This window comes from Chelon labrosus (genome assembly GCF_963514085.1).
Source record: "Chelon labrosus genome assembly, chromosome: 9".
NCBI classification, from domain to species: domain Eukaryota; kingdom Metazoa; phylum Chordata; class Actinopteri; order Mugiliformes; family Mugilidae; genus Chelon; species Chelon labrosus.
The window spans coordinates 21381654-21404243 of record NC_140359.1 but is presented as its reverse complement, the minus strand read 5'-3'; the positions used below and the strand labels follow the sequence as shown (position 1 = coordinate 21404243).

At 43.0% G+C, this 22590-nt stretch overlaps 1 protein-coding gene across 1 annotated transcript in view; it reads left to right on the top strand.

The window, feature by feature from the left end:
- msh3 (mutS homolog 3 (E. coli)) overlaps window positions 1-22590 on the top strand; it is a 38013-nt gene that overhangs the window by 13800 nt on the left and 1623 nt on the right. Inside the window, exons 15-23 of the mRNA XM_084550711.1 lie at window positions 623-791; window positions 995-1059; window positions 3432-3548; window positions 3813-3920; window positions 5389-5503; window positions 5953-6110; window positions 14002-14188; window positions 22126-22258; window positions 22381-22549. Coding sequence (XP_084406837.1) covers window positions 623-791; window positions 995-1059; window positions 3432-3548; window positions 3813-3920; window positions 5389-5503; window positions 5953-6110; window positions 14002-14188; window positions 22126-22258; window positions 22381-22549 — 1221 coding nt within the window. The remainder of the gene's footprint in view (window positions 1-622; window positions 792-994; window positions 1060-3431; window positions 3549-3812; window positions 3921-5388; window positions 5504-5952; window positions 6111-14001; window positions 14189-22125; window positions 22259-22380; window positions 22550-22590) is intronic.

The window sequence follows — 22590 nt, the reverse complement described above, 5'->3', positions numbered from 1 at the left end:
AGATACAAAGAGTGTCAGCAGTCATCATATTTTAAGAGCTGATTTGTCAACAACTGAATGTAATTTTAATTGGCACACTCTAAACATGGACATGCCTTTGGTAAATATATTTCATAATTTAAAATGCATAAATATATTTACAAAAACATTATAATGCCCATCAGTTAACTCTTCTCAGATAGATTATATTCAGATTTGTTGATAATCTCTTGCAGTATCAGTTGTTAGACTGGTGCATAGATCCAGAAACAAGTCCTCCAGGCTGAAACGAAGCCCTTATGTCCATAAGCAGTTACATAAATGACTAATGTGAATCAGAAAAACCCACCACAGTACCTCAAAACTGGGCTCAGAAAGAGTGCAAGATACAGCACAGTGGGTGATGATAGATGCCTGCTGTCACTCCACATAATCTATGATCAACAGTTGGCACGAGTATCAGAGTGAAGGACACGTCTAGTGGCACATGGATGATTTCTTTTTCTCAGTTTTCACTCCAAAGGGTCAGACTGACCAACAGGCTCATGTCCTTCAATTTTTATCTGTGATTCTGAGGATGTGTGGATCGTGGTGTGATATGTTGGCTGCCAGCTGTCTCATTTTTAAATGTGCGTCTATGCAGGTCGGGGAATAAGACAGAGCTCTTCTCAGATCTGTCTGGGTTCCCGGTGCTGCAGGAAAGAACGGAGCAGATCCAGGCCGTCCTCGATGAGATTCAAGACCACCGCAAGGACGTCCGACTGGCGCTGAAGGCACCCGCCCTCGACTACACGTCCGTGTCTGGGCAGGAGGTACCGTCTGTGTGTGTGTTTAAAAAGCCACAGAGCGAATGGAAGGTGGGAGGAGATTGATGGCCACGCGGGCGGAAGACACAGTGACCATCTGATGTCTTTGTGTGTCTGTTTTAATCAGGAGTGACACATTATTTAGCCTGTCTGCTTTGCTCGTGTTTATCTAAGTCTCGCTCCTCCTCTTCCTCCTCCTCTGCCCTCAGTTTCTGATTGAGGTGAAGAACTCGCAGGCCTCCACGGTTCCACGTGACTGGGTCAAAATCAGCAGGTCAGCTCCCTCACAGCTGCAGCACACAAACACAGTCAGTCACTGACACATATGAGTTTTGGTTAAAAGAGTTTCCATTAGAATTAACTGTCTTTTAAAAGCTTTTGTTTTTGTGGTGTTAATTATTATTCTCACAGAAGCTTCGTCCAAGATTTAAGTGCGGTTTATGCCTCTGCGGGACATAGACGTCATAACCTATGCACGTAGCCTACGCCGGTGCGAGTCATTTATTTGTACATTCGTCAGTCCGGCTCACTCTGTAAAAACGCTAGTCGGCGCTGTGTCTTTTCTCCCCTACTTCTACTGTCTTTCTGTGGCTACTTTTCTAGGGAGGTGCACGTCAGCCAACTGCGTTAGGGTCTGGGCTTTCGCTGTAGCTACAGCTTCAAATTGACCAGGGAGCCTATTATTAGTTTCACTATTGGGAAGAAACAGATGGAAATTTTATATCTCTAAATATAATAAACACATATACGGACAATATCACGGCCAGGTTGGCAGGTGAACTGTAAATAAGATAAGCTATTTGTTTTCAACTCAAAAATCAAGCATGTCAAAGGAAATTGTACGACAGGATCACAAATTTACAAAGAAGTGTTGAAGTGTCTTTGGCAAAACACTGAACCTAATGTTGCTCCCAATGGCAGATGAGCTCCTTTCATGCCAGCTCCAGCTGCTTTAAGTATCACTAAGGTAAAAAAAAAAGCACCATCAAAGTGTACACTCTTTCCATTTATAAGCCAGTTCCACTTTAACATCTTTCTTTTCACTTTCAAAGGTAGTGATTAGCTGATGCCACAGAGTAGAGCTTTTAGCAGTTCTGAGGTCCTGATATTTTCCTGAGCAGTTGGTGGTGAGCAAGACACAGTTAAATATAAAGCAGCCGCTACAGTACAATTCCTCTGGTGTCTAGAAAAGGTTGCTAATTCGGCTTGCACCTCGTCTGCTGGATGTGCAAATATGAAACTGGTTGCTAAAATGTTTTTAAACGGCAACACTGCACATTGATTTGTAATATTTGGCACGATGTCTGCAGTTTTATTTGGGACAGGATCCGCCGTACAGTGTAATCCTCCTGTTACAGTCACTTAAATGAATTTGTTTCACCCACGCAGCATCTGGGACGGCGTCACATTGCGCTGCAGCAAACGTTGAGCCAGGTTCAATTCTTGGCCTGGTAGACATGTCTGCATTGTTTTGCTGGATGTTGCAACCCCTTAACTTCTGCCTCGATGACCTGTCTCCGTTCAAATGAATGAGAGGGGGAGTGCGTGTTTCCATGAGTGTGAAATAGTTTATCTAGAAGAGGAAACGCTTCTCCACAACTACTCTGTTGTTTTCTGATTTCTGACACCGTCTCTGTTATTTTTCTTATATCACAGTGATGTGATGGTTAGCACTGATCCCTCACAGCAAGAAGGTTCTGGCTTTGAATCCATCGGCCTTTCTGTGTGGAGTTTGCATGTTCTCCCTGTGTCTGCGTGGGTTCTCTCTGGGTACTCCGGCTTCCCTCCATGGTCCAAAGACATGCTCGTTAGGTTCATTGGTGATTCTAAATTGGCCGTAGGTGTGAGTGTGAATAGTTGTTTGCCCCCCTCTGCCGCTCAATGACAGCTGGGATAGGCTCCAGCACCACTGCGACCCTCCAGAGGACAAGCGGTTACAAAAAAATGAATGAATGAATGAACTTTATTGGCAACATGGTGGCACAGTGGGTAGCACTGGTGCTTCACAGCAAGAAGTTCGCTGGTTTGTATCCCCGGGGCAGAGAGGTTTCAGTTGTCAGGGCCTTTCTGTGTGGAGTTTGCATGTTCTCCCCGTGTCTGCGTGGGTTTTCTCCCATCATCAAAAAAACATGCTAGGTCAGGTTGGCCCACAGTGGCAGCGCGCGCGGTCGCAGCGGCTCAGGACCAACCCCCCATCTGACCATGTAATTTCGTTATATGATACTTGTATAATGACAATTAAAGCACTTTACCTTTACCTTACCTATTGTATAAAAGTGGTTCCCAAATGGTTGCAAGATCAAAGGCGGAGAATAATCTTGTGAAAATTGCAACACCCAAAATGATCATCCCTCCTGCAAGTGTATTTAAATCCTGATTTATCCTCTGACACGGTGTTCTGTTTCTGTCCAAGCTACATATTACACTGTGTGACCCTGTAGTCGATTTAGAAACAGATCCACAGCCTAATAACAGCGATTGCTATTTCACAGCCTCTGGAAAGTGTAGAAGTGTTACATTTAGGAAATCGTCGCTCAAGAAACATGTTGCACAGAATGCTAATAACGATTTGATGTACTAAACGCTTATTCTTTTTCATTTCTCTTTGCTCGTTGCCTCTTCCACCTCCCCACCTTTCCTGTGCAGTACCAAGGCAGTCAGCAGGTATCACTCTCCTCTCCTGGTGGACCGCTACAAGAAGCTGCTGCAGCTCAGGGAGCAGCTACTGTTGGACTGCCAGAGGGAGTGGACCAGTTTTCTGGAGTATGACACACACACACACAGACACACACACACATATGATCATAAAGTCAAATGAAAAACCTCTAAAAACATGTCGGTATGTTGTTCAGAGCCTCCACAGCTCTCAGCCTGCCAGAATTAGTCTGTTTTAGTCAAGTACACACCGTCAGTGCTGTCTACTCAGAACACGGTATGCACTTACCTTAATATACACTTGAAAATCTCTTTCCCTTCTCTCTGTCTCTCACGCTCTCTTCCTCTCTCTCTTTTTCTCTCTCTCCGTAGTCAGTTTGGGGAGCACTACCACACCATGAAAAGGGCTATTAGTCACCTAGCAACCATGGACTGCCTCTTTTCATTGGCTGAGGTGGCTAAACAAGGGGACTATTGCAGGTGATGTCCACTCATGACGGCCATAAATATTGATGTGTGCGTCTGAGGACGTGTTGTGCCCTTGTGTGTGTGTGTGTGTGTGTTTACTGTATGTGTGGGATTATGTGTGTGGGGGTGTCCTGTGTCATGTCCTATAGTCTTAGACAGGCTGTACGTGGGTGTGTGCACCGGGCTCTGCAGTGAGCTCTGCCAGAACACCAACATCTCTCCCACTCACTCACTCACTCACTCACTCGCACACACACACACACACACAAAATCCCACATGCACCTTTAAATTGTCTGTTTCCGTATATATTTTCTTTTTGTGCGGTATTTGTACATTTGATATTTTGTCAGTTCTGTTTTTCCTCCCTCTCTCTTTCTCAAGGTGTCTGACTTCTGCACTTTTGTCCTTTTTTTTAAAGGAAATGCATCTGCTCTGTGTGCGTGTTTTAGTAAAGCATAACTGATGCATAGATAGGTCTGTTTATTACTGGGTATCGGGTTTACACATTTAACTTTAAAGTAAAAAAAGCAGGTAGTTGTTTTTTTGGCATATCTGAACAAGCAATCTTGCATTCTCTTTGAAACAATACCAACTGATGAAGGTGATAAACTCAAAGAAACTACCCATTTTGTACACGTTCTTCATTCAAATGAATAAAAAAACAAATCAGTTCCACTGAAAAGCATAAGTATGCCCCTGCACAGACCATAATAACTGTAAAAGCATAATCAGGGGATCCAGATTACGTGCCGATGATTAAATCCCTCCTCAGGAAGTGACAGGTAGGAAGTGTCGTATTTAAACCTCTGCTGTCTGGGTGTTTCAATTCAATTCAATTTTATTTATATAGCATCAATAACAGTACAAATCGTCTCAAGACGCTTTACAAAACCCGGTCTGAAACCCCCAGAGCATGTCTGAAGGCGACGGTGGCAAGAAAAAACTCCCTTTTAACGAAGAAACCTTGAGCAGAACCCAGCTCATATGGAGGGACCCATCTGCCTAAGGCCAGCCGAGTAAAGCTTTGTTACTAAAGTTGTGTAGCGTCATCGTGGCAAGATCTAACAAGGGATTTAAAAAAGTTTTAGATTGTTTATTTCAGGCATTTTAGCAGACAAATCTTGTAACTGAATGAATTTTGTCCAGAGGACTGGTTCCAGGTCAGAGATAATAAATGAAGAAATTATTCACAGTCACTGCCATCTTGGATAGTGGAGTAGTGCTTGCAAAGTAAATATCTACAGCATATAGTGTTTATTTGACATGTTTATGGTCACTTTGCGATAAATTAGTATCGTGCAGTCTGTGATGTTTAAAAAAAAAAAAAAAAAAAGGAAGGAAGCAGCTGTTCATGATGTTGTAGCAAGATACAGTTTGAGGGCGGGACATCTTAATGCATGCACCGCACAAGTGTTTGGGAATGTGTTGTATTGTGTGCGTGTTCGTGCGAGCCTAACGGAGTGTGTTCTCTGTGTTTAGGCCAGAGGTGTGCGAAAATAAGCACCAGATTATGATCAGGGACGGCAGACATCCTGCTATAGACTTACTGATGGGAGAGAATAACCAGTATGTGCCCAACCACACTGAACTCCAGGTACAACACACACACACACACACACACACACTCACACACACACACACAGGCTCATTCAGAGAGCTCCGGGACAAGGTGGAGCCAAAACACACACACACACAGACATTTGCCTGCTCCCTAACTCATTGAGACAGTCCTGAAACAAAACTGCAACAGCACACACTGACATGCTCCTACACTCATGAATACGCACATGAAGACTTGCACGACGCCGAACACACACACACACACGCTTGCTTCCCCGCTCAGTGCTGGAGTGGGTGTAGGCTAATCTTGCAACAGAAGCACAAGCCAATGGGAGGAGAAGCCAAGCTTTCAGTCCACCCACCCCTTCAGCTGTGCAGGACAGCATGCAAATATCTTATTCTGTCTCTCTCCTCGTTTGCCTTCTGTCTATGTCACAGTTATTCTCCTCTCCTCTCTCCTCTCTCTTCTCTCCCTTCCTTTAGGGTGATGGCAGGAGAACTATGATAATCACTGGGCCTAATATGGGGGGCAAGAGCTCCTACATCCGCCAGGTTGCCCTCATCTGTGTTATGGCTCAGATGGGCTCCTACGTCCCGGCCTCTGAGGCCTGTCTCGGCATACTGGATGGAGTTTACACCAGGTACGGACACAAGCAGAAATCTACCTGTGTGTTTGTTGCTGTGCCACCACTGTCCCTCTTTTGTCTTTCTTCATGGCTGGCCCCAAAAAGATGGGTACCCCTCATGATCTGGGTTCTGTTTTGGCACGTCACCAAAAGAACCTTGGGACATTTTGGATTGTTAGTGGCACTATATAAATGAAATTTAATTGAATTACATGTATAATTAAACAACATAGACAGCCTGAAATGACAGCAAATGGCAACCAGTGATTTTAAAGAAGATTTTGGTTTCGAAATAAAAATAAATAACCAGTACTGGTGCAGCTTTGTTGTTTGAGCCATAAAATCTGTCAGAGCTTTTTTTGGTTTAAGATTTAGTTGGTTTGATTTAAAGCTGCCACGATTTGTTAGTCATTTGCAAACATCACAGTCCCTTTTAACTGATATTTTAATTTTAATAAAGTTAATTATGAAACACTGGATATCCCCCCTATATCTTTCTATTTCCTTCTTTCTTTCTTCGGACTGCATTCTTGCGAATACGTCATCCATATAAAAAAAAAAAACTGTAATTTCTGTGAAGTGACCTCCAGCTCCGAATCTGCTTCTTCAAACATTGTGGATTCTTAGAAGAGATTAGTGAAAGCAATCACTTTTATGCAGCTGTGGTGGAAAATGAACACGGCTCGATTGCAGCAGCGTGTCCATCTCATCCAACATGCAGATGCTTGTTTTTCCTGGTAGGCTGCTTAAAGAGGAGGAAAAGACTGATGCATTAGCTCCTGAAAACACATTCATTAATATACATGCATAATGTATACACACACTTACAGCATGTGCACTACACCTAGTCCATTATTCACGAGTAACACCACAATGTAGCTGTGACCGACAGTCTTTTCTTTCTGTTGATGGACTGAAATGATGTCTAGCTTCTAGTCTGTGTCGAGTGGAAGGCCAGGGCACTTTCACCTCTGATGACTCCTTCGTATTGGTGCAATTACACTTAAGGATACTGGTTAATCCACTGTGTAAATAACCTGACAAAGAAATTATTCTCCCCTCCCTCCCCAAAATCACCTAATTCACCGCGTGTCACCTTCATTGCAAACAGTTTATTTTTAGGATTGACACTCAGACTAATCCCTTCTAATCCCATTTTGTTCCTCAACACAGAGGAGGAGGAGGAGGAGGACGAGGTGTGTACTGGGGGGAAAGAGATGTTTGTCAAAGCAGGCTCTGTTGTACTATTATGCTTCGATAGGGTACAGAAACAAACAATAAGGCTTTGTTGGATGCTGCTTTTTTTTTCCTGCAGATGATTATTCTTATTATAATAAGAGAAAGAGAGTAGCAACTATCTCTGCATGTAGTTTCCAGTCCTGGCTACATATTAGTGTGGAACGCAGGCGAATATAAGGTCTCCGTCATTCTGCCTCTGCTGCACTATGTGATTAGACCTAATGGCTTGCAGATGTGTGTAATTGTCTTTTTTGTAGATTTAAGCATGTTCTCATGTATTAACCCAGTGGGAGCCAGAGACTGTATGTGTGTGTGTGTTCATTTGTGCTTCTGTCCTCAAGGGAAACAGGTTAAGACTTAGATTTGTGTCATGAGGTGAGGTCATTTTGGTTGGTTCTCATGCCTACAAGAGACCTCACAGTTCTGCGTAAAAGCCAAATTATTGGATTAACGGATCGGATTTGTGAATAGAAATAAACGCACACAGTACAAATTCATTAAGACATCTTATCTGTAAAACTAATTCCAGGTTAAAATAAGGTTTTTGAAAGCAAATAAGCAAAACTCGCATCTGAATGACAAATTAACGTTTATATCTTGGAGTGGAAGGTAAAATATGGCAGATGTTATGTGAAATGAGGGATCTAACAGAGTCTGACGGGAAAATTGTGGTTCATATTCTTCACCTTTTTTTAAAAAAAGCACAATGTTAAACAATGGTCTAAAGAAATATCCATTAAATCTATAGAGTTTGGAACATTTCTGGCCATGTCGTGTTTTTAACCCCCAGCCAGTTACACAGAGTGCAGGTTATAAGGTGGCGACCAGGTTGCATCACTGCAAATAGTGAAAATAGTGTTGAAATAGTGTTTTACGTCACTGCTTTGTTCTTTCCAAGAAATGCCGCTCCGCTCTTCATTCGTTCTCTAGCTTCGCTCGATCTCTGCTGCTCTCTCTCTCTCTTTCTACATCTCTGCTACTTGAGCCTGGGAGGAGGAGCCAAGACACAGTGTAGTTTTTTCAAACAGTAACTGACAAGTGCTGCAAATTTCATATAAAAGTGGGTACAAAAAACAAACAAGTGTTCTGCTACAGTTGCTGACTTTTAATTAAGGAGTAAACAACCTCAAGCTGTGGATTAGTTCTTGCACTTGACTGTAGAGTGAGTGAAGACCGAGCAATGGTGAACTGTGCGTTTGTTTGCTCATGTGTGTCCTCCGTTGGTAAGTCAGGTCTTTTGATTGGGGTCGGAGGTTAACATGCTCCTTCTCTCTCTCAGAAACAACGCGGCTTATAGCTAATTAACGTCCGCAGGGAAAATGCACCCACACTCTGCCCGCTGGTCCTGTCTTACCTCCTCTGGTACCCCTGTCGTCCTCTTTGTTTCTAATTGGGCTGCTCGGCTGCTCTCCATTACAGAGCGTAAGATCCTGAGGAGAATCTGTCTTGATCACAAATGCTCAATCAATTCCCACTGCTGCGTCAAGTGTAATAGACGCAGTGGGAATTGCCTCATTGTGTGTGTGTGTGTGTGTGTGCGAGGGAAGATGTTAGATGTTTATGAGTGAGAGAGAAACACACATCAATGAGAGGTTGTGGGTTTTACTTGAGTAGACTTTGTGGGTTGGGGGTAATGAGATGGCACTTAGGTGTCTAATGGGATAATCCTGTCTGGACTGATCCAGATGATTGATTATCAGGGAGGATAAAGAGAATAATTTGGAGATTGGTTTAAAGCTGCATCCCTGTTCACGTCTTGGTTTTATTTTCCTGCCCACTCCACGGTGCTGGCAGAATTTTAGCTAAGTATTGTTCTACGTATGTTTGTTCTTTTACAGACTTGAACAGAATAACTCCGGTAGCTCAGAGTGCAGCTGCAGCGTGTGCTTTCTTGTTGGTATTGAGTCCTGAAGGTTATAGAGCACATTCTTGCATCCCTTCATGGTTGTTATGGAAACAGCAAGAGGAAGCAGAATGTAAAAGTGTGTTTTGAAAGGACCTTTAATCGACCATGGACTCCTAACAGTGATTATACCATGTTTTACTTAAAGTCTTTCACAACCTCCCCCCTTCAGAAAATGCAGATTTTTTTGCGTCGTTTTTTTTTTTGAGCTTCGGAAATGTGGCACGTATCCAGAAATGTCACAAGACCTCACAAACAGCAGCAAGTGTTTTGCTGCCAACAGGCTTCTGTGTAACATCAGCGTCTAGGTGGGCGTCGGTGCACATGCTGAACATGTGGGAAAATGCTGTATCCCAGATGAAATCATTCCTTCTTGGGAGCTTTTATGGTGCAGCCGAGCGCTTGTGCCTTCTTGTAGGTGGCACACAGAGTTGGTTAGGCCTTTGGTGCACCACAGAAACTACGGGAGGTTTAAATCAGACAGGATTCAACTCGGCAGAAATCCATGATTCAAAACTGAGGAACAAACAGGGGAGAACTCAAGATACATGACAACATAATTGTCAGTGGCAAGTTTTAATGTGCTGAGATGTATTTTCTATCTATATAGAGAAGATGTGTTGCTTTGCTTCCTTCTTTATTTTTTATTAAAAGTGGATTCCAGTCTCCTGAGAGCCACATAAAAGTGTAATGAAAATAAACAAAGATGTAAATGAATTATCATTTAGTGGTAGTATTTACACCGATCAGATTGTGTAGGTCTCCCTTGTGCCTCCAAAACAGTTGTGACTCATCAGAGAATGGACATGGGTCTTCTCAGGGTGTCCTGTGGTGTCTGGCAACAGGATGTTGTTAGTGGGGGCCTTTAGGTTGAGGGGAGGGCCCTCTGTGGATCATAACCACAGATACTTGATCAGTTTGGGATCTAGTGAATTTGGAGGCCAGGTCAACACCTTGTGCTGTCCCCCCCCCCCCATGTTTTTTGAGTTGTTCCTAAATCATCAAGGATTGTCATTGCTATGGGGTGGGGGTGCCTGGTCTGGTCTAGGTGGTCGCTACATGTCTAAGTAATATCCACATGAATGCCAGGTCCAAAAGTTTCCCAGCAGAACATTGAATTGTCACAAGAATAGTCAATGTTACTTCTCCCGTCAATTGGTCATAATGTTGTGGCTGATCGGTGTGTGTGTTTCCAAGTGAAAAATATATGTGATAGTAAGTTGAAGTATATCCAGCTGATGTATCATCTTGTGTGACTCATATGTAGAGTAAAAACCTTGTGGACTGTTTTTCTTCAGTATCCCTTAAAGCGATGCAGCAGGTCGAGGGTGAGTGAGTAACCAACGACCTGAATCTTCTGAACGTCATAAGCTTGTGACAGTTTTCAGCTCATATTTCGGTTCACTGATAATGCTTGGTTGGACTGGCTTTTCATTGATCCAACTGAGAGCAATAGGATGACATAATAAAAACATGACGTCACCAAGCACTTTGAAAGAAAACAACAATCCACGAGTGTCAGGTAAACATTTGAAACGTGACTAAACGTGCTATCTGGGGATGTATGAGGTGTTAATAAAGCTATTTTCGGCGTCAGTGTTTTTAGCTGGAAGGAAGGGACTCAATGAGACCAGCAGGACACCCAGCTGGCGGAGTGTTGCTGTGTTTCTGCTGTACATCCCCTCATCAGTGGACAGACGGAGTGCGTGATCAGCACCGTTCCTTTTAATCGGAATCCATCCACCCTTTCGGCCGCGCAGTATGGATCTGTCACGAATTTCCCCTGAGTTTGAGGGCATGCACGCGACCGCGCTGTGAATTGGCTAACGAAATGCAGCAGCATGTTTGCCACGCCTCTCTCTTATTGGGCATGTGACGTAACCATGGTAACTCCTGCGTCGGAGGCTCCTGTTGATAGTTCATTCATAGGCGCTTGTGCAGAAGGTCGGACGGGACGGGAAAAGACAGATTTAGAGGTGAGAAGCTCTGACTGGCAGAGGGATGTGGCATCTGTGGTCCAGCTGGAGTCGAGCCTTTGTCAGATGAGTCAGTGCTGTCTGTCTGTCAGTCTGCATCTGTGCACCAGAGGAGCTCTTGAACTGGATGTGAAGCTCATGAAGCATTCAACTAATCAGTTTCTATTCAGTTCAATTTTGTCTTTACATAGAGTCAAGGCACACTCTTTCACTAACCTTTTTTTTTTTTTTTTTTTTTATTTTTTTACATGTAAATGTACGGAGCAGCCATGAGTCAGGTGGTGGAGTAGGTCTGGTCCTTTGGCAAGATATTCAACCACAAGTTGCTCTGGATGGGCGGACGGGTGTGCTGTGAATGAAAGGCCTTTAGGCAAAATTACAAACAGTAGGACCTGCTTAAAGAGCCACGATATTCATCAGTTAGTCTCAGTTAGAAATGTTATTTTAGTTTACTTTAATATCATGTTTAAACACCAAATTAATTCGACTGCACCACTCTTGAATTTTCTTCGTACCTAACGGTATGTTAAAAATAAACGGTGGAGATAAGGCACATGCCACAAATCCTTCTCGTGTTTAGCATGCCCACTGTATTTCCAATAGTATGTGGAAACCCCAGTTCAGATATTTTTGTTTTTCATACTTTTGCTCTGAGGCTGGACACGGTTTCCTTGTTTACATCCAATTAAGGAAACATTAGTGCAGCTGTAATCTCAGAGTTTTAAAGGCCCCATTAATGTGTGGAAATCCCACTGCTCTTGTACGTGGCCTTGTAGAACGTGATATTCCTGTACAGAGCCTTGACCTCAACCCCAACCAACAACTCTGTGATGAACTGTGATTCCAGTTTCAAACCAGACCATGTCACCGAGCATCTTTTGGGTGGCCTTTCCTGCGTATTGGTTGCTTCAAATTGCTGCAGCCACGTGGAAGGCCTTCCTAGAAGAGTGTACCTAAATCCTGCACCCAGGAGATCGGAAAGATATGCTTCACCATGAAACATGAGTGGAGTACAGATTAATATTTTTGATTAAAAGAATATATGTTTGTCTCTCTGTTTGGCTGTGTGAGCAATGGTGGATGTTTTTAATTAGCTGTTCCTATCTGTAATCTGTAACGAGTGGCTAAATGAGGACAGTTCCTGAATTATGTAATTAAAAAACTAAACCCGAAGGCTTTTACAAATTGCTGGATGTTGAGTAAAATTAACTGGAGACAACATCAGAAAAAGCATTTATTTTTGTACCCTTCAAGGCTTTGTTTAAAAGAGGAACCTAGAGTTGACGGCAATATGTGGCGTGTTACATGATGAGTGGTTAAAATTAGATTAAAGAGTCTATGTAACCGTCCACACCCTCAGACACATTTTATCGGACGCCGACTTCCTCTTTTGCTTCTTCTGCTCTGTTTAAAGAGAGGAACTTCTCCGGCTGCTGCTCTCTCCCGCGTTCTTCACACCCAGTTTCTGTTCACTCTCGCTTTCTTTTGTCTTCCTTTGGTGCTCACGTGTTTCTCCTGGAAGAAGACTGTGTAGGTGTAATTCTACATTAGGAAAATGGCAGATCCTTTGTCTGTTCACTTGTGGGTGGTTTTTGGATTTCTGGAGGAACAACAGCAGTTTGGGGATTATCTCAGTGCCATCAGTTCTAATGTCATAGTCGAATAAGCGTGAATTGAAATATTCCCGCAACAAGCAAATCCCTATCAATATGTTTTATATTGTTTTCTTGACAGAGAAGCATTTTAGTGTTTAATGTTTTATTGTTCCATAACCTCAAGATTCAGAAAACTAAAATCTTAAATCTTTGTAATAAACAAACAATACAATGGATAAAGAACGGATAGAGATTTATGGTAGGATGTCTCACAAACCAAAAAATAAACATGGCATCTTGTCTCACTTTAATCAGAGTGGTGGGCATGACCTCACAACACAGTTTTCATTGAATACCTAGCGGTTTACTCACATTGTGTTTACATACAGTAGGTAGTCGTCATAGGAGACCACATAAACTGACTCAGTGACCATCTGACTATATATATATTTCTTCTTGACTTGTGCAGTTTTCTTCATCCAACTAATTTAAATTCAACCCAGAGCCTGAAACCCCCAATTAAACTTATTTTCTACTATAAGTTTTTACTCGTTTTATATTGGCACTTCAATGTGTGGTGATCATGTTTTTTTTCTGCTATATTGATGCTACTGGATGCTGAATTTCCCTCTGTGTCAATAAAGAGTCAGTCAGTCGGTACGTCGAGCTATCCATCTATCAATTTAAAAAATATTGTAAAGGCTCGTCTCCAAAATGTCCAAGTGCCAAAAACTGCAGTTCCCCAAATGACCACTTGAGGCTGCCTCCAAAACTGAGTCAACCCCCATCGACCTCGTTAAAATGGCTAACTTTACAGAAAAAATAAACATGTTTAAAGCCTAAAAGAAAAAAAACTAACTATACAGGGGATGAATTTCTATGCAACCAACCCAGTTCCATCATATCAAGGCTTAAAATTATACATAAATTAAGGCATGGATCCATACATTGGGCTCACCGATTGCTAGACGTCACCCTCTGGCTTCAGGTCCAATCATGCTCCACCTCTGTGCCCCTTGTTAAATTAGCTAAATTAGTTAGGTGGAGTCCAGCACTGCCACGTTTGGGACAGTCACGCTGAGCTCAGTGGGTGACGTCATAAAGGGTTCGTCCATCTATGTACAGTTCCCTCGCTTGTTTTATTACTTTTGACTTCTGATCTCTTTTTTTTTTAATGTCTGATTGTTCATCAGGATGGGGGCTTCAGACAACATCTACAAAGGGCGGAGCACATTCATGGAAGAGCTGACGGAGGCCTCGGAGATCATTTCCCGTGCGACAGAACGCTCCCTGGTCATACTTGATGAACTGGGACGCGGCACTAGCACCCACGACGGGATCGCCATCGCCTATGCCACCCTTGAATACTTCATCAGAGATGTAAGTGTGTATGTATTCGTAAAAAGAAAATCTGAACTGCTGGAAATAAAGCAGATTTAAATATTTAACGAGGAAAAAGAAAAAGATATGAGAAATGAGAGGGGAAATCGCTGATGGGACATTTGAGTGAGGTAACAATGCGGGTATTGTCAAACACACACCAATTCATCTTGTATATAAATCCATGAGCATTGAGGGATCTGTCAGCTTGGGACCACTTAATCATAAAAGTAATGGCCTTTGGTACAGAGGTGTGTGTGTGTGCGCGCCTCTATTTGTGTGCATTGAAGTGTTTTATTGCATGCGGTTGGGAGATCTGCAGACTGTTTGTTTTGCAGTGAGACGAGCCACCTGAGGGGCCTTGGCAACACAATTGTGGAGAAGCTAGACCTACTATAATGCTGATATCCCATTAGAGTGGAGGATGAATTGCTAAAAGAGAGAAGAAAAGAGTAAGGGTGACCCCTAGACACCCGAATTATTTAAGAGATGCATGTTGTGCTGCAGAAGGCCTGATTCTGTCCTCGTAAGGGAGGGAGGGGAAGAGCACCTCAGAGGCAAAGGTTGACTAAAGAGAAGAGATGGAGCTGGAGAAATGTGGGAGCTCAGCGTTCTTGGAATCGCTACTCCTAAGAGAGACTGTGTGAGTCTGTGTGTGTGTGTGTGTGTGTGTGTGTGTGTGTGTGTGTGTGTGTGTGTGTGTGTGTGTGTGTGTGTGTGTGTGTGTGTGTGTGTGTGTGTGTGTGTGTGTGTGTGTGTGTGTGTGTGTGTGTGTGTGTCTGTCTGCTGGGATTACGAGAACTGGCACAGTCAGGAGCCCTCAGGGTGTTGCACTGTGTTGCGAATCTTCGTTTCGGTAGAACAGGTGAGAGAGAACAAGAGACGAGGGCTGTTATCACTACAGATATTTTGGCGAGTGGGCAAGCGTTTGTGCGTGCACACGATAAATCTCGCTGTTGCTGTTTGACATGTGGGCTGCGTGCTTGAGGCAATTAAAACCCACAGCTGTTAATTTTCTTAGTATATAGTAAATACTTTAAGAAACAGGACACTTCCTTTTCCATTGCTACGTGTTTTCTGATAAGCCCGCAAAGCAGCGTCTTTACCATTTGGATTTAGGTTTTTCCTCTGACGAGAAAGACGATAAAAACTGCAAGAAACTAGCATGACATCTACAGAGGTGTTGTGTTCTTAACCCATGCTCCGAAGAGAAAGGATTTATCAACTCAGATGGTCTACACTGACCTTAGGGAGCATGTATTTAATCTTGCGCTTGAGGCAATTTGTTTTATTTTGCAAAATACTGCGGTTAAGAGCACCAGCTGTTTAGCTGAAGGTCAGTGGACGACACAGATTTTGAGTTTGGGCCTTTCGAGTCCCTGGCTGCAGCTCTTAGTCCACAGAGCCAAATACCACTGATGTGTTTCTACAGATTTAACTGTTGCCTTCCGAGTAATCAAAGCTTACAAGCTGCATCCAATCTATAAGAGCTTTATTTTCAGTTTTCCTTGGTCCAAAAGCTCCAAATTGCCTGGAGTTAACCGTCCAAATATAGATGAATAAACGTTTATCTTCCAGTTTTTTCATGTTTTGCCTGTTCCGCATTAATCTTTGGACAGAAACATGGGGTTATGTAATTCTGCTGGAAAACATAGAAAGAAAATGTGTAAGTAGCAGCTAATGCAGCTCGGAGCTGCTTTTGGGAGGAGGAGGAGGAGGAGGGAGCGCTCTAACTACCTGTTGTGTAACAGCATTGATTTGTTAGAAAACCCTTGCTATTACAGGAAAGGCAAACAAAAGGGCACAAAAGAAGTTATGCTTTATAGCAAAGGGTCTCCTCAGTACAGGCAGACCTGCAGAGCCTTTCATGCTGAATCCTACTCCTCCTCCTCCTCCTCCTCCTCCTCTTCTGCCACGTTCCCCTCCTCCTCACCAGAGTCAACCGTTTACGTCAAAAGTCAGACTACACCTCCTTTGACTCGGTTGTTATGGTAACGCACCTCTTTCTGTCCCCAACACTCACCTGAGAGGTAGTTAAGAATGTAGATAGGTTTCATAACACCACTCAATAATAGAGACAGCCTTGATGCAGAAAGAGAAAAGGAAACACAGAGGCAGGGGACGGTTTAAACTAGACATTTCTTCTTCTAGAAGTTGCAGGGTTTTATGGTGAAAGCACAGCCAGCACAAGGTTGCTCCGGTACATGTTGCTCTTACTTATTTCCTGTCTAGTTGTGATGTGTGAAGTTCTTCGTGCTGTCATCTCCTCTTGGCCATTACTCTCAAACGAACTTGGATGCTCACTATTATTCACACTAACAGCAGGTCCTGCCATTACTTTCACACTGAGCTTAGCGCTACTCGTCGCTCTCCGCTTCTACCACCACCGGACTTGCACGTGCCTGCGCTAACGTTGTAATTTTTACACTGTAATAGCAAAGTAAATCAGGCCCGGCTTGCACTTGGACTCACAGGAAGAAGTAGAACTCACAGCTGCTCACTTTTGGCCGCACGCTAATGGGTAAATGTTCGGTGCAACGTATCACTCCATGTGGGCGTAAATGGTCTGATGTGCTCATACTGATGCACAAACTCCTACAATAGACCCGCATGGGCTCTGCAGCACTCTGTACTGCACTGTGCTCATACGCATGGATAACATGCTGGTCTGTTTCCTCTTAGCTCTCTGTGAATGCATTAGTTTCTAGTTGAAAGACTGAAATGATTTTCTTAGAAAGTTTCATTTTGCTCAATACATGTTTACAACAATGCCTTTGGGCATGTGCACCAGGACTGCAGCAGGATCTCAGGATAATAATCAGAGGATATGCAAGTGATATCAAAGAAAATCTATTGCTCTGTTAAATAAAATTAGGTTAATTTTTTGACTGTAGTGTGAAATATTTTGGGGTTTTTTTTGTTTTTTTTTAAGTTTTTCCTAAAGCGTTTTTGTGTGTGTGCCTGTGTCAGGCTGCATCCTGCTGGGGATGGCTGCTGCCATCAAGGAGTGTCATTGCTATGGGGTGGGGGTGCCTGGTCTGGTCTAGGTGGGTGCTACATGTCTAAGTAACATCCACATGAATGGATGCCAGGTCCAAAAGTTTCCCAGCAGAACATTGAATCATCACAAGATGGTCAATGTTATTTACTTGTGTTGTCAGTGGTTTTAATGTTGTGGCTGTTGTCGGTGTATGTATTTAGGGCAATGAAAGAAATTTTGAATGTATTAATTATTTAGAATAGTTGCCTCAACTATTTAAAGCTTGCTTGGATTCATGTTGTCTGTTCTTACAACCTGTATGCTTTATATTAAGGGAGACTCAGGACTTAAAGTTTAATGTAGTATATACTTGCTCCTAATATTTTAACGGGCAAAACTTTTATTAATCCCCCGTTTTTTGCTATACATACCTATAAACCCAATTAGACTGACTTGTGGACCTTCCTCAGAATACCTGTCAAAACATGGCAAAGACATTACCTCTAATGCAGCTTGAGTGGAACATTCAGATTCGCCTAGAGGCTGAAAGAGGGCAGCCCTCAGGAGTATTGATCAGAGGATAATGACCTAAAGAAAAGGTCACCACCTAAACACTTTTCACTGCCCATGTCTCTACGCCAGATCTCTCTCACACACACACGTACACAAGCACAGCACCTCAGCCAGACCCTTGTTAGCGGTGAGGTGAGACCACAAAGGGTGCCAAGCTACAATTGGATTTGTGTTTAATTGGATAGAAAGGAGTAACAGAACAGAGAGACGGCAATAGTGGTGTTGACACCACTAGCCTTTAGTTCAGGATCCGATTACCGACTGGAAGTGCGCTCTCTCGCCTTCGTATCATTATGAAGCTGCTCGGGAGAGTGGGGAGACTCAACAGGTGTAGTGAGGAGAAACACCGTTTCGCCGCTCAAAACCAGAATCTGAATTTTATTACAGGAGCCAGTGAGGTGAACAAAATGACACAATCCTAGCGTCCTTAATGTTTGACCGCCCCAAGCGTTCCTTTATCTGTTTATAAGCAGCAGATTTGAGTTTGCAATCATGGTGGATATTTATAGACGGCGTTTTTGCCTCAGACCATCACCTCTCATAATCTCAGAGGTTGATAAATATTCCCTCCATCTCCCCATTTTTAGTCCTGCAGTTATATGTTTCTGTCTAAACTGTATCGTAGTCTTTTTTGGAGGATTTGGGAAATTTGAAAATGATACCCACCATTAGTCCTGGTTCATATTTGAGATAAAACTGCTTCTGGATGTTCTAGCGTTGCAGCTAATTCTTATTTGCGTTAATTAAAAAAAAAAAAAAACCTTAAAGCTGCACTTATCAACATTTAAAAATGAACAGAGGATGAAATGTATGCGTGGAGTTTGCATGTTCTCCCTGTGTCTGCGTGGGTTCTCTACGGGTACTCTGGCTTCCTCCCACCGTCTAAAGACATGCTTGATAGGTTAATCGGTGATTCTAGATTGGCCGTAGGTGTGAATGTGAGAGTGAATTATTGTCTGTCTCTCTGTGTTAGCCCTGAGATAGACTGGCGACCTGTCCGTGTTGTACCCCGCCTCTCGCCCGATGACAGCTGGGATAGGCTCCAGCCCCACATGACCCTCCACAGGACAAGGGGGTTACAGAAAATGAATGAATGAATGAATCATGCAGCACCTAACAGCAGACTCAATTATCTATCAACTGGTGAACATAGTGGAGCCTTTAGCTGCTAATGAAACAAACTTTTTACTCAAGAGTTGGTGAGATCACAACTGAGCTAAACCGACACTTTTATTATTGGTTTGTCTGATGTATGCGTAACTACACTACTGTCTTCTAATACGTTCACCGCAACAACTTTTATGTGTTTTATTCAGTTTTTGATCACGTGTCAAATTGTTTAGACCACAAAAGTTCAAAATGACTTTTTAACAGCTCATTCAGGCAATCCAACTGCAAAAACACACATGTCCACGATTACATCCGTGAAACCAGATGATTGGATTTATTTTAAAACTATTATTTGCTCTTTAAAATTACTCATGGTTAATCTTTTCATCGCTGACAAATCGATAAACTGAATAATTGTTTCAGCACTTATTTCATCTGATGGTTGTTCTGCAGAACAAAGCTCACATTACGCCCTGGGGGGGTGGTGGTCCGGTAATGAGCTGCCATTAGCACCTAATCAGATCATTATCCAGTCTGCAGCCACACAGTTTGTCTTTACTTTTCATTGCATGTGTGCCAGTGTGCATCAGATTACAGTCTGTGTGTCTTTGTTTGAAGCAGGTGGGAGTGACCTTACACGTCCCTTGCAGACAGAAGTATGCTGACATTTGACCTTTAGTCCGAGTTGTTAGCAGGGATGTCCCGCAGCCAGTCTGCCGTGTTGATAAGATTTCGACGTGCTCCATCATGAGAGCTTTCTATTGCACCAATTGATTTGTAATACTTGCAGTGTTCTGACTTTAACTTTGTTCCAACCGTCACACTGGGGGGAAAAAACACATGTGCATGAGGGAGGGAATATTTCCACTGTGTTTTTTTTTTGCACTCCCTTCTCCCTGAACATGTTTGGGTTGTTAACATAAGCAGGAAAGGGGAATGCATTTGTTTTAGTGAGGAGCTCTCAGCAGCTGCCTTTTAGAGAGCAGCCTTAAGAGGCAAAATGTTTGTGAATGCATTAGACAGAGGCTGAGTGAGCGAGCGAGCAAGTGCATGTGCGCCCTGTTGCTTTTTGAGATTTCCACATCTTTTACCTTAACGCCAGAGTTCAGTCATGTAACCTCTGGGTGGCTCCTGGGCTTGACAGAGATTAAAGAATAGCAGAATAAAATCTCTCCGGAGCTTGACTTGAGCTGGGTTTGGTGTTTACAGTGAAAGGCTAAAAATGATTGACTGCAGAAATCTGGAAGACAAACAAAAAAGTAAATAGCCTGATGCTGTGGAAAAAATGACACAGTACTCCAGTAGGTATATATTCACAGAGGACGTACTGGTGTGTAGGCTGGTTGAAGGGATGCAGAGGAAGTTTAGTAACAGACAGTGGTACATAAAATAAGATTTTGTTATGGTACGTGTAGCGAATGTGTTACTTGTGTCTTTTTCCTCAATGATTTTGCCTTTTTATTTAAATGTACTGTTTAAGTTGTCGTTTTATAAATCACCTAAGACTGCCTGTAATCCCTCGTACCAGGTTGCACGCCAATGGCAGCATTACTTTTTTATCATCTCCTGCTCAGTTAATTAGATCTGGTGGGCTCTCAGATCCATTCCACGACCACCCGGAGACCCCAGGTTTGAAACCATTCGTCTAATGTCACAAACCTTCTTTCTTTTGTTTAGACATCCGTGGTTTTGCGGACTTTAGTGAAATATCTCATCTCCAAATGGCGGTATTACCTTAAAATTGAACACAGACCTTCATGGAACTTCTCGTGTAGAGCCGCCTTGAGGTGAAAATGCTTTGATTTATTTTCCAGAAACCTGCAGGACTAATGACATTACAGAGAGCCTCAGCTGTATTGGCTTTCTGCGTATTAACGACAAAACATAATTATTTTGCTAAAATAATTTTGTTAACACCAAGCTCAAAGTGCGTCCTCACAGAACCACATAGGTCTCGTTTTTTTAAGTTAATGGCTTCCCCTTGTTTATGAAAGTGTTTCTGTATAATTTTTACAGACAACGTGGTCGTCATTAAGATGTCATAAAATACTGAACATTTACTGAAGTTTGTATGATTTTCTTGTCGGCATTCTGCTCACACTGTAATGTTATTTTTTTCTGACACAGACACGGTGCAAAGCTTGTGAGTAGGCGGGAGGGTGGCATTTCTATTGTCAGTGAAAACCAACACGGCAGGTGGAGGCTCCGGTTCAAGCGACTTTACTCTATAAGCCTGTATTTATTTCTGGGAAGGTTCTCAGACATCCAGGTCGTGGTGTATCCAAAAAAATGCTAAAGGGAGGCAACTGGACGTTTCATCCAAGTAGCTTGTTCAGTTCAAAAGGAATGATGGGGAGTTGGGGTTTAATTAGGAACATCTGTGTGTGTTACCCATCAGGACGTCACATGACGAGGGTCTGTTAACAACCAGATACTTACCTGTCCTTGGAGGAGACTGTTTGACCCTGTCTTCCCTGGCTAAGGTGTGGACGTCCACATTTTTAGCCAGAGAAGACATATGGTTTGAAAGAGAGGTAAAGAAAACCATTTATGTCAAATAGGAAAATCCATCTCTGGACAGTGGAGGTGACCTGAGATTCAGTCTGCCATCAATCTACAACACATTCTTAACATCTGTCCCCTAGTCATTTCCCCCCTCATTCACACCTTAAGACTGGAGCCTCTGACTGACACGGGGTTGTTGGAGCACCATGTCTGTGAAGGTTCTCAAAAAAGGTTTTAAAAAAAAAAAAAAAGGCAACTGGACTTGTTTTTTGAGAAGACGTTTCACCACTCATCCGCGTATCTTCTTCAGTTCTAGGGGACAGGTGGGAAGTTTGAGGTTTAAATAGGAAACTCCTACGGAAACTTGCTTGTTGTGTAAACAACCAGAAACCGGTGCAGCTAATTTCCATTAATGGTTGGGTACTTACCTGTTACCTGTCACTTTTCTCACTTTCACCTACCAGAAGGACGTCTTCCATGACTGTTGAAACAACATAAATGACAAGCCTCTCTGGCAGGCTGCTACAGAGCAGCAAACGCAGTGATGACATTCAGCTCTTTCTTTTATTTTCTCCTCCTCGGCTGAATATTTTCAGACTAATGTGAACACAGTGTACACATCTCATTTACAGCTGGTTGGCCCTGTTCAAGCTGCTTTCCCGATTCGTAACAGTTTGTAAACCAGGTGTAAAAGAGTGAAGAGCTTTCCGAGGCACTGTGTAGTCGACTTTTGTGGGCGTTAACACACTTATCTCTCTCTTTCTCCTAGGTGAAAGCCCTAACCCTGTTTGTAACCCATTATCCTCCTCTGTGTGAGCTGGAGCGAGTGTATCCTCAACATGTGTCAAACTACCACATGGCTTTTCTACTCAATGAGCCTGATATCCCCACTGACACTGATGGTATGTTTGCCAGTGAAAAGGCTTTTATTGATGGTTTGTTTTGCAGGTAAATTTGGAACAATTTACTTTTTTTTTTTTAATTTTTAAATCATTGTGCATGTTTAATTTGTGTACGCTAACAGATGGAGAGGTTCAGCCCGAGTTCATTACCTTCCTCTACCAGTTGACTGAAGGAGCTGCAGGACGAAGCTACGGCCTGAACGTGGCCCGACTGGCGGACATCCCAGATTCTATTTTACACACTGCCGCTCGTAAAGCCCGAGAGCTGGAGAGCATGGTCGATGCGAGGAGGTGGGCCCAACGTCACTCATTCACCCTAATCATTTCTTAAA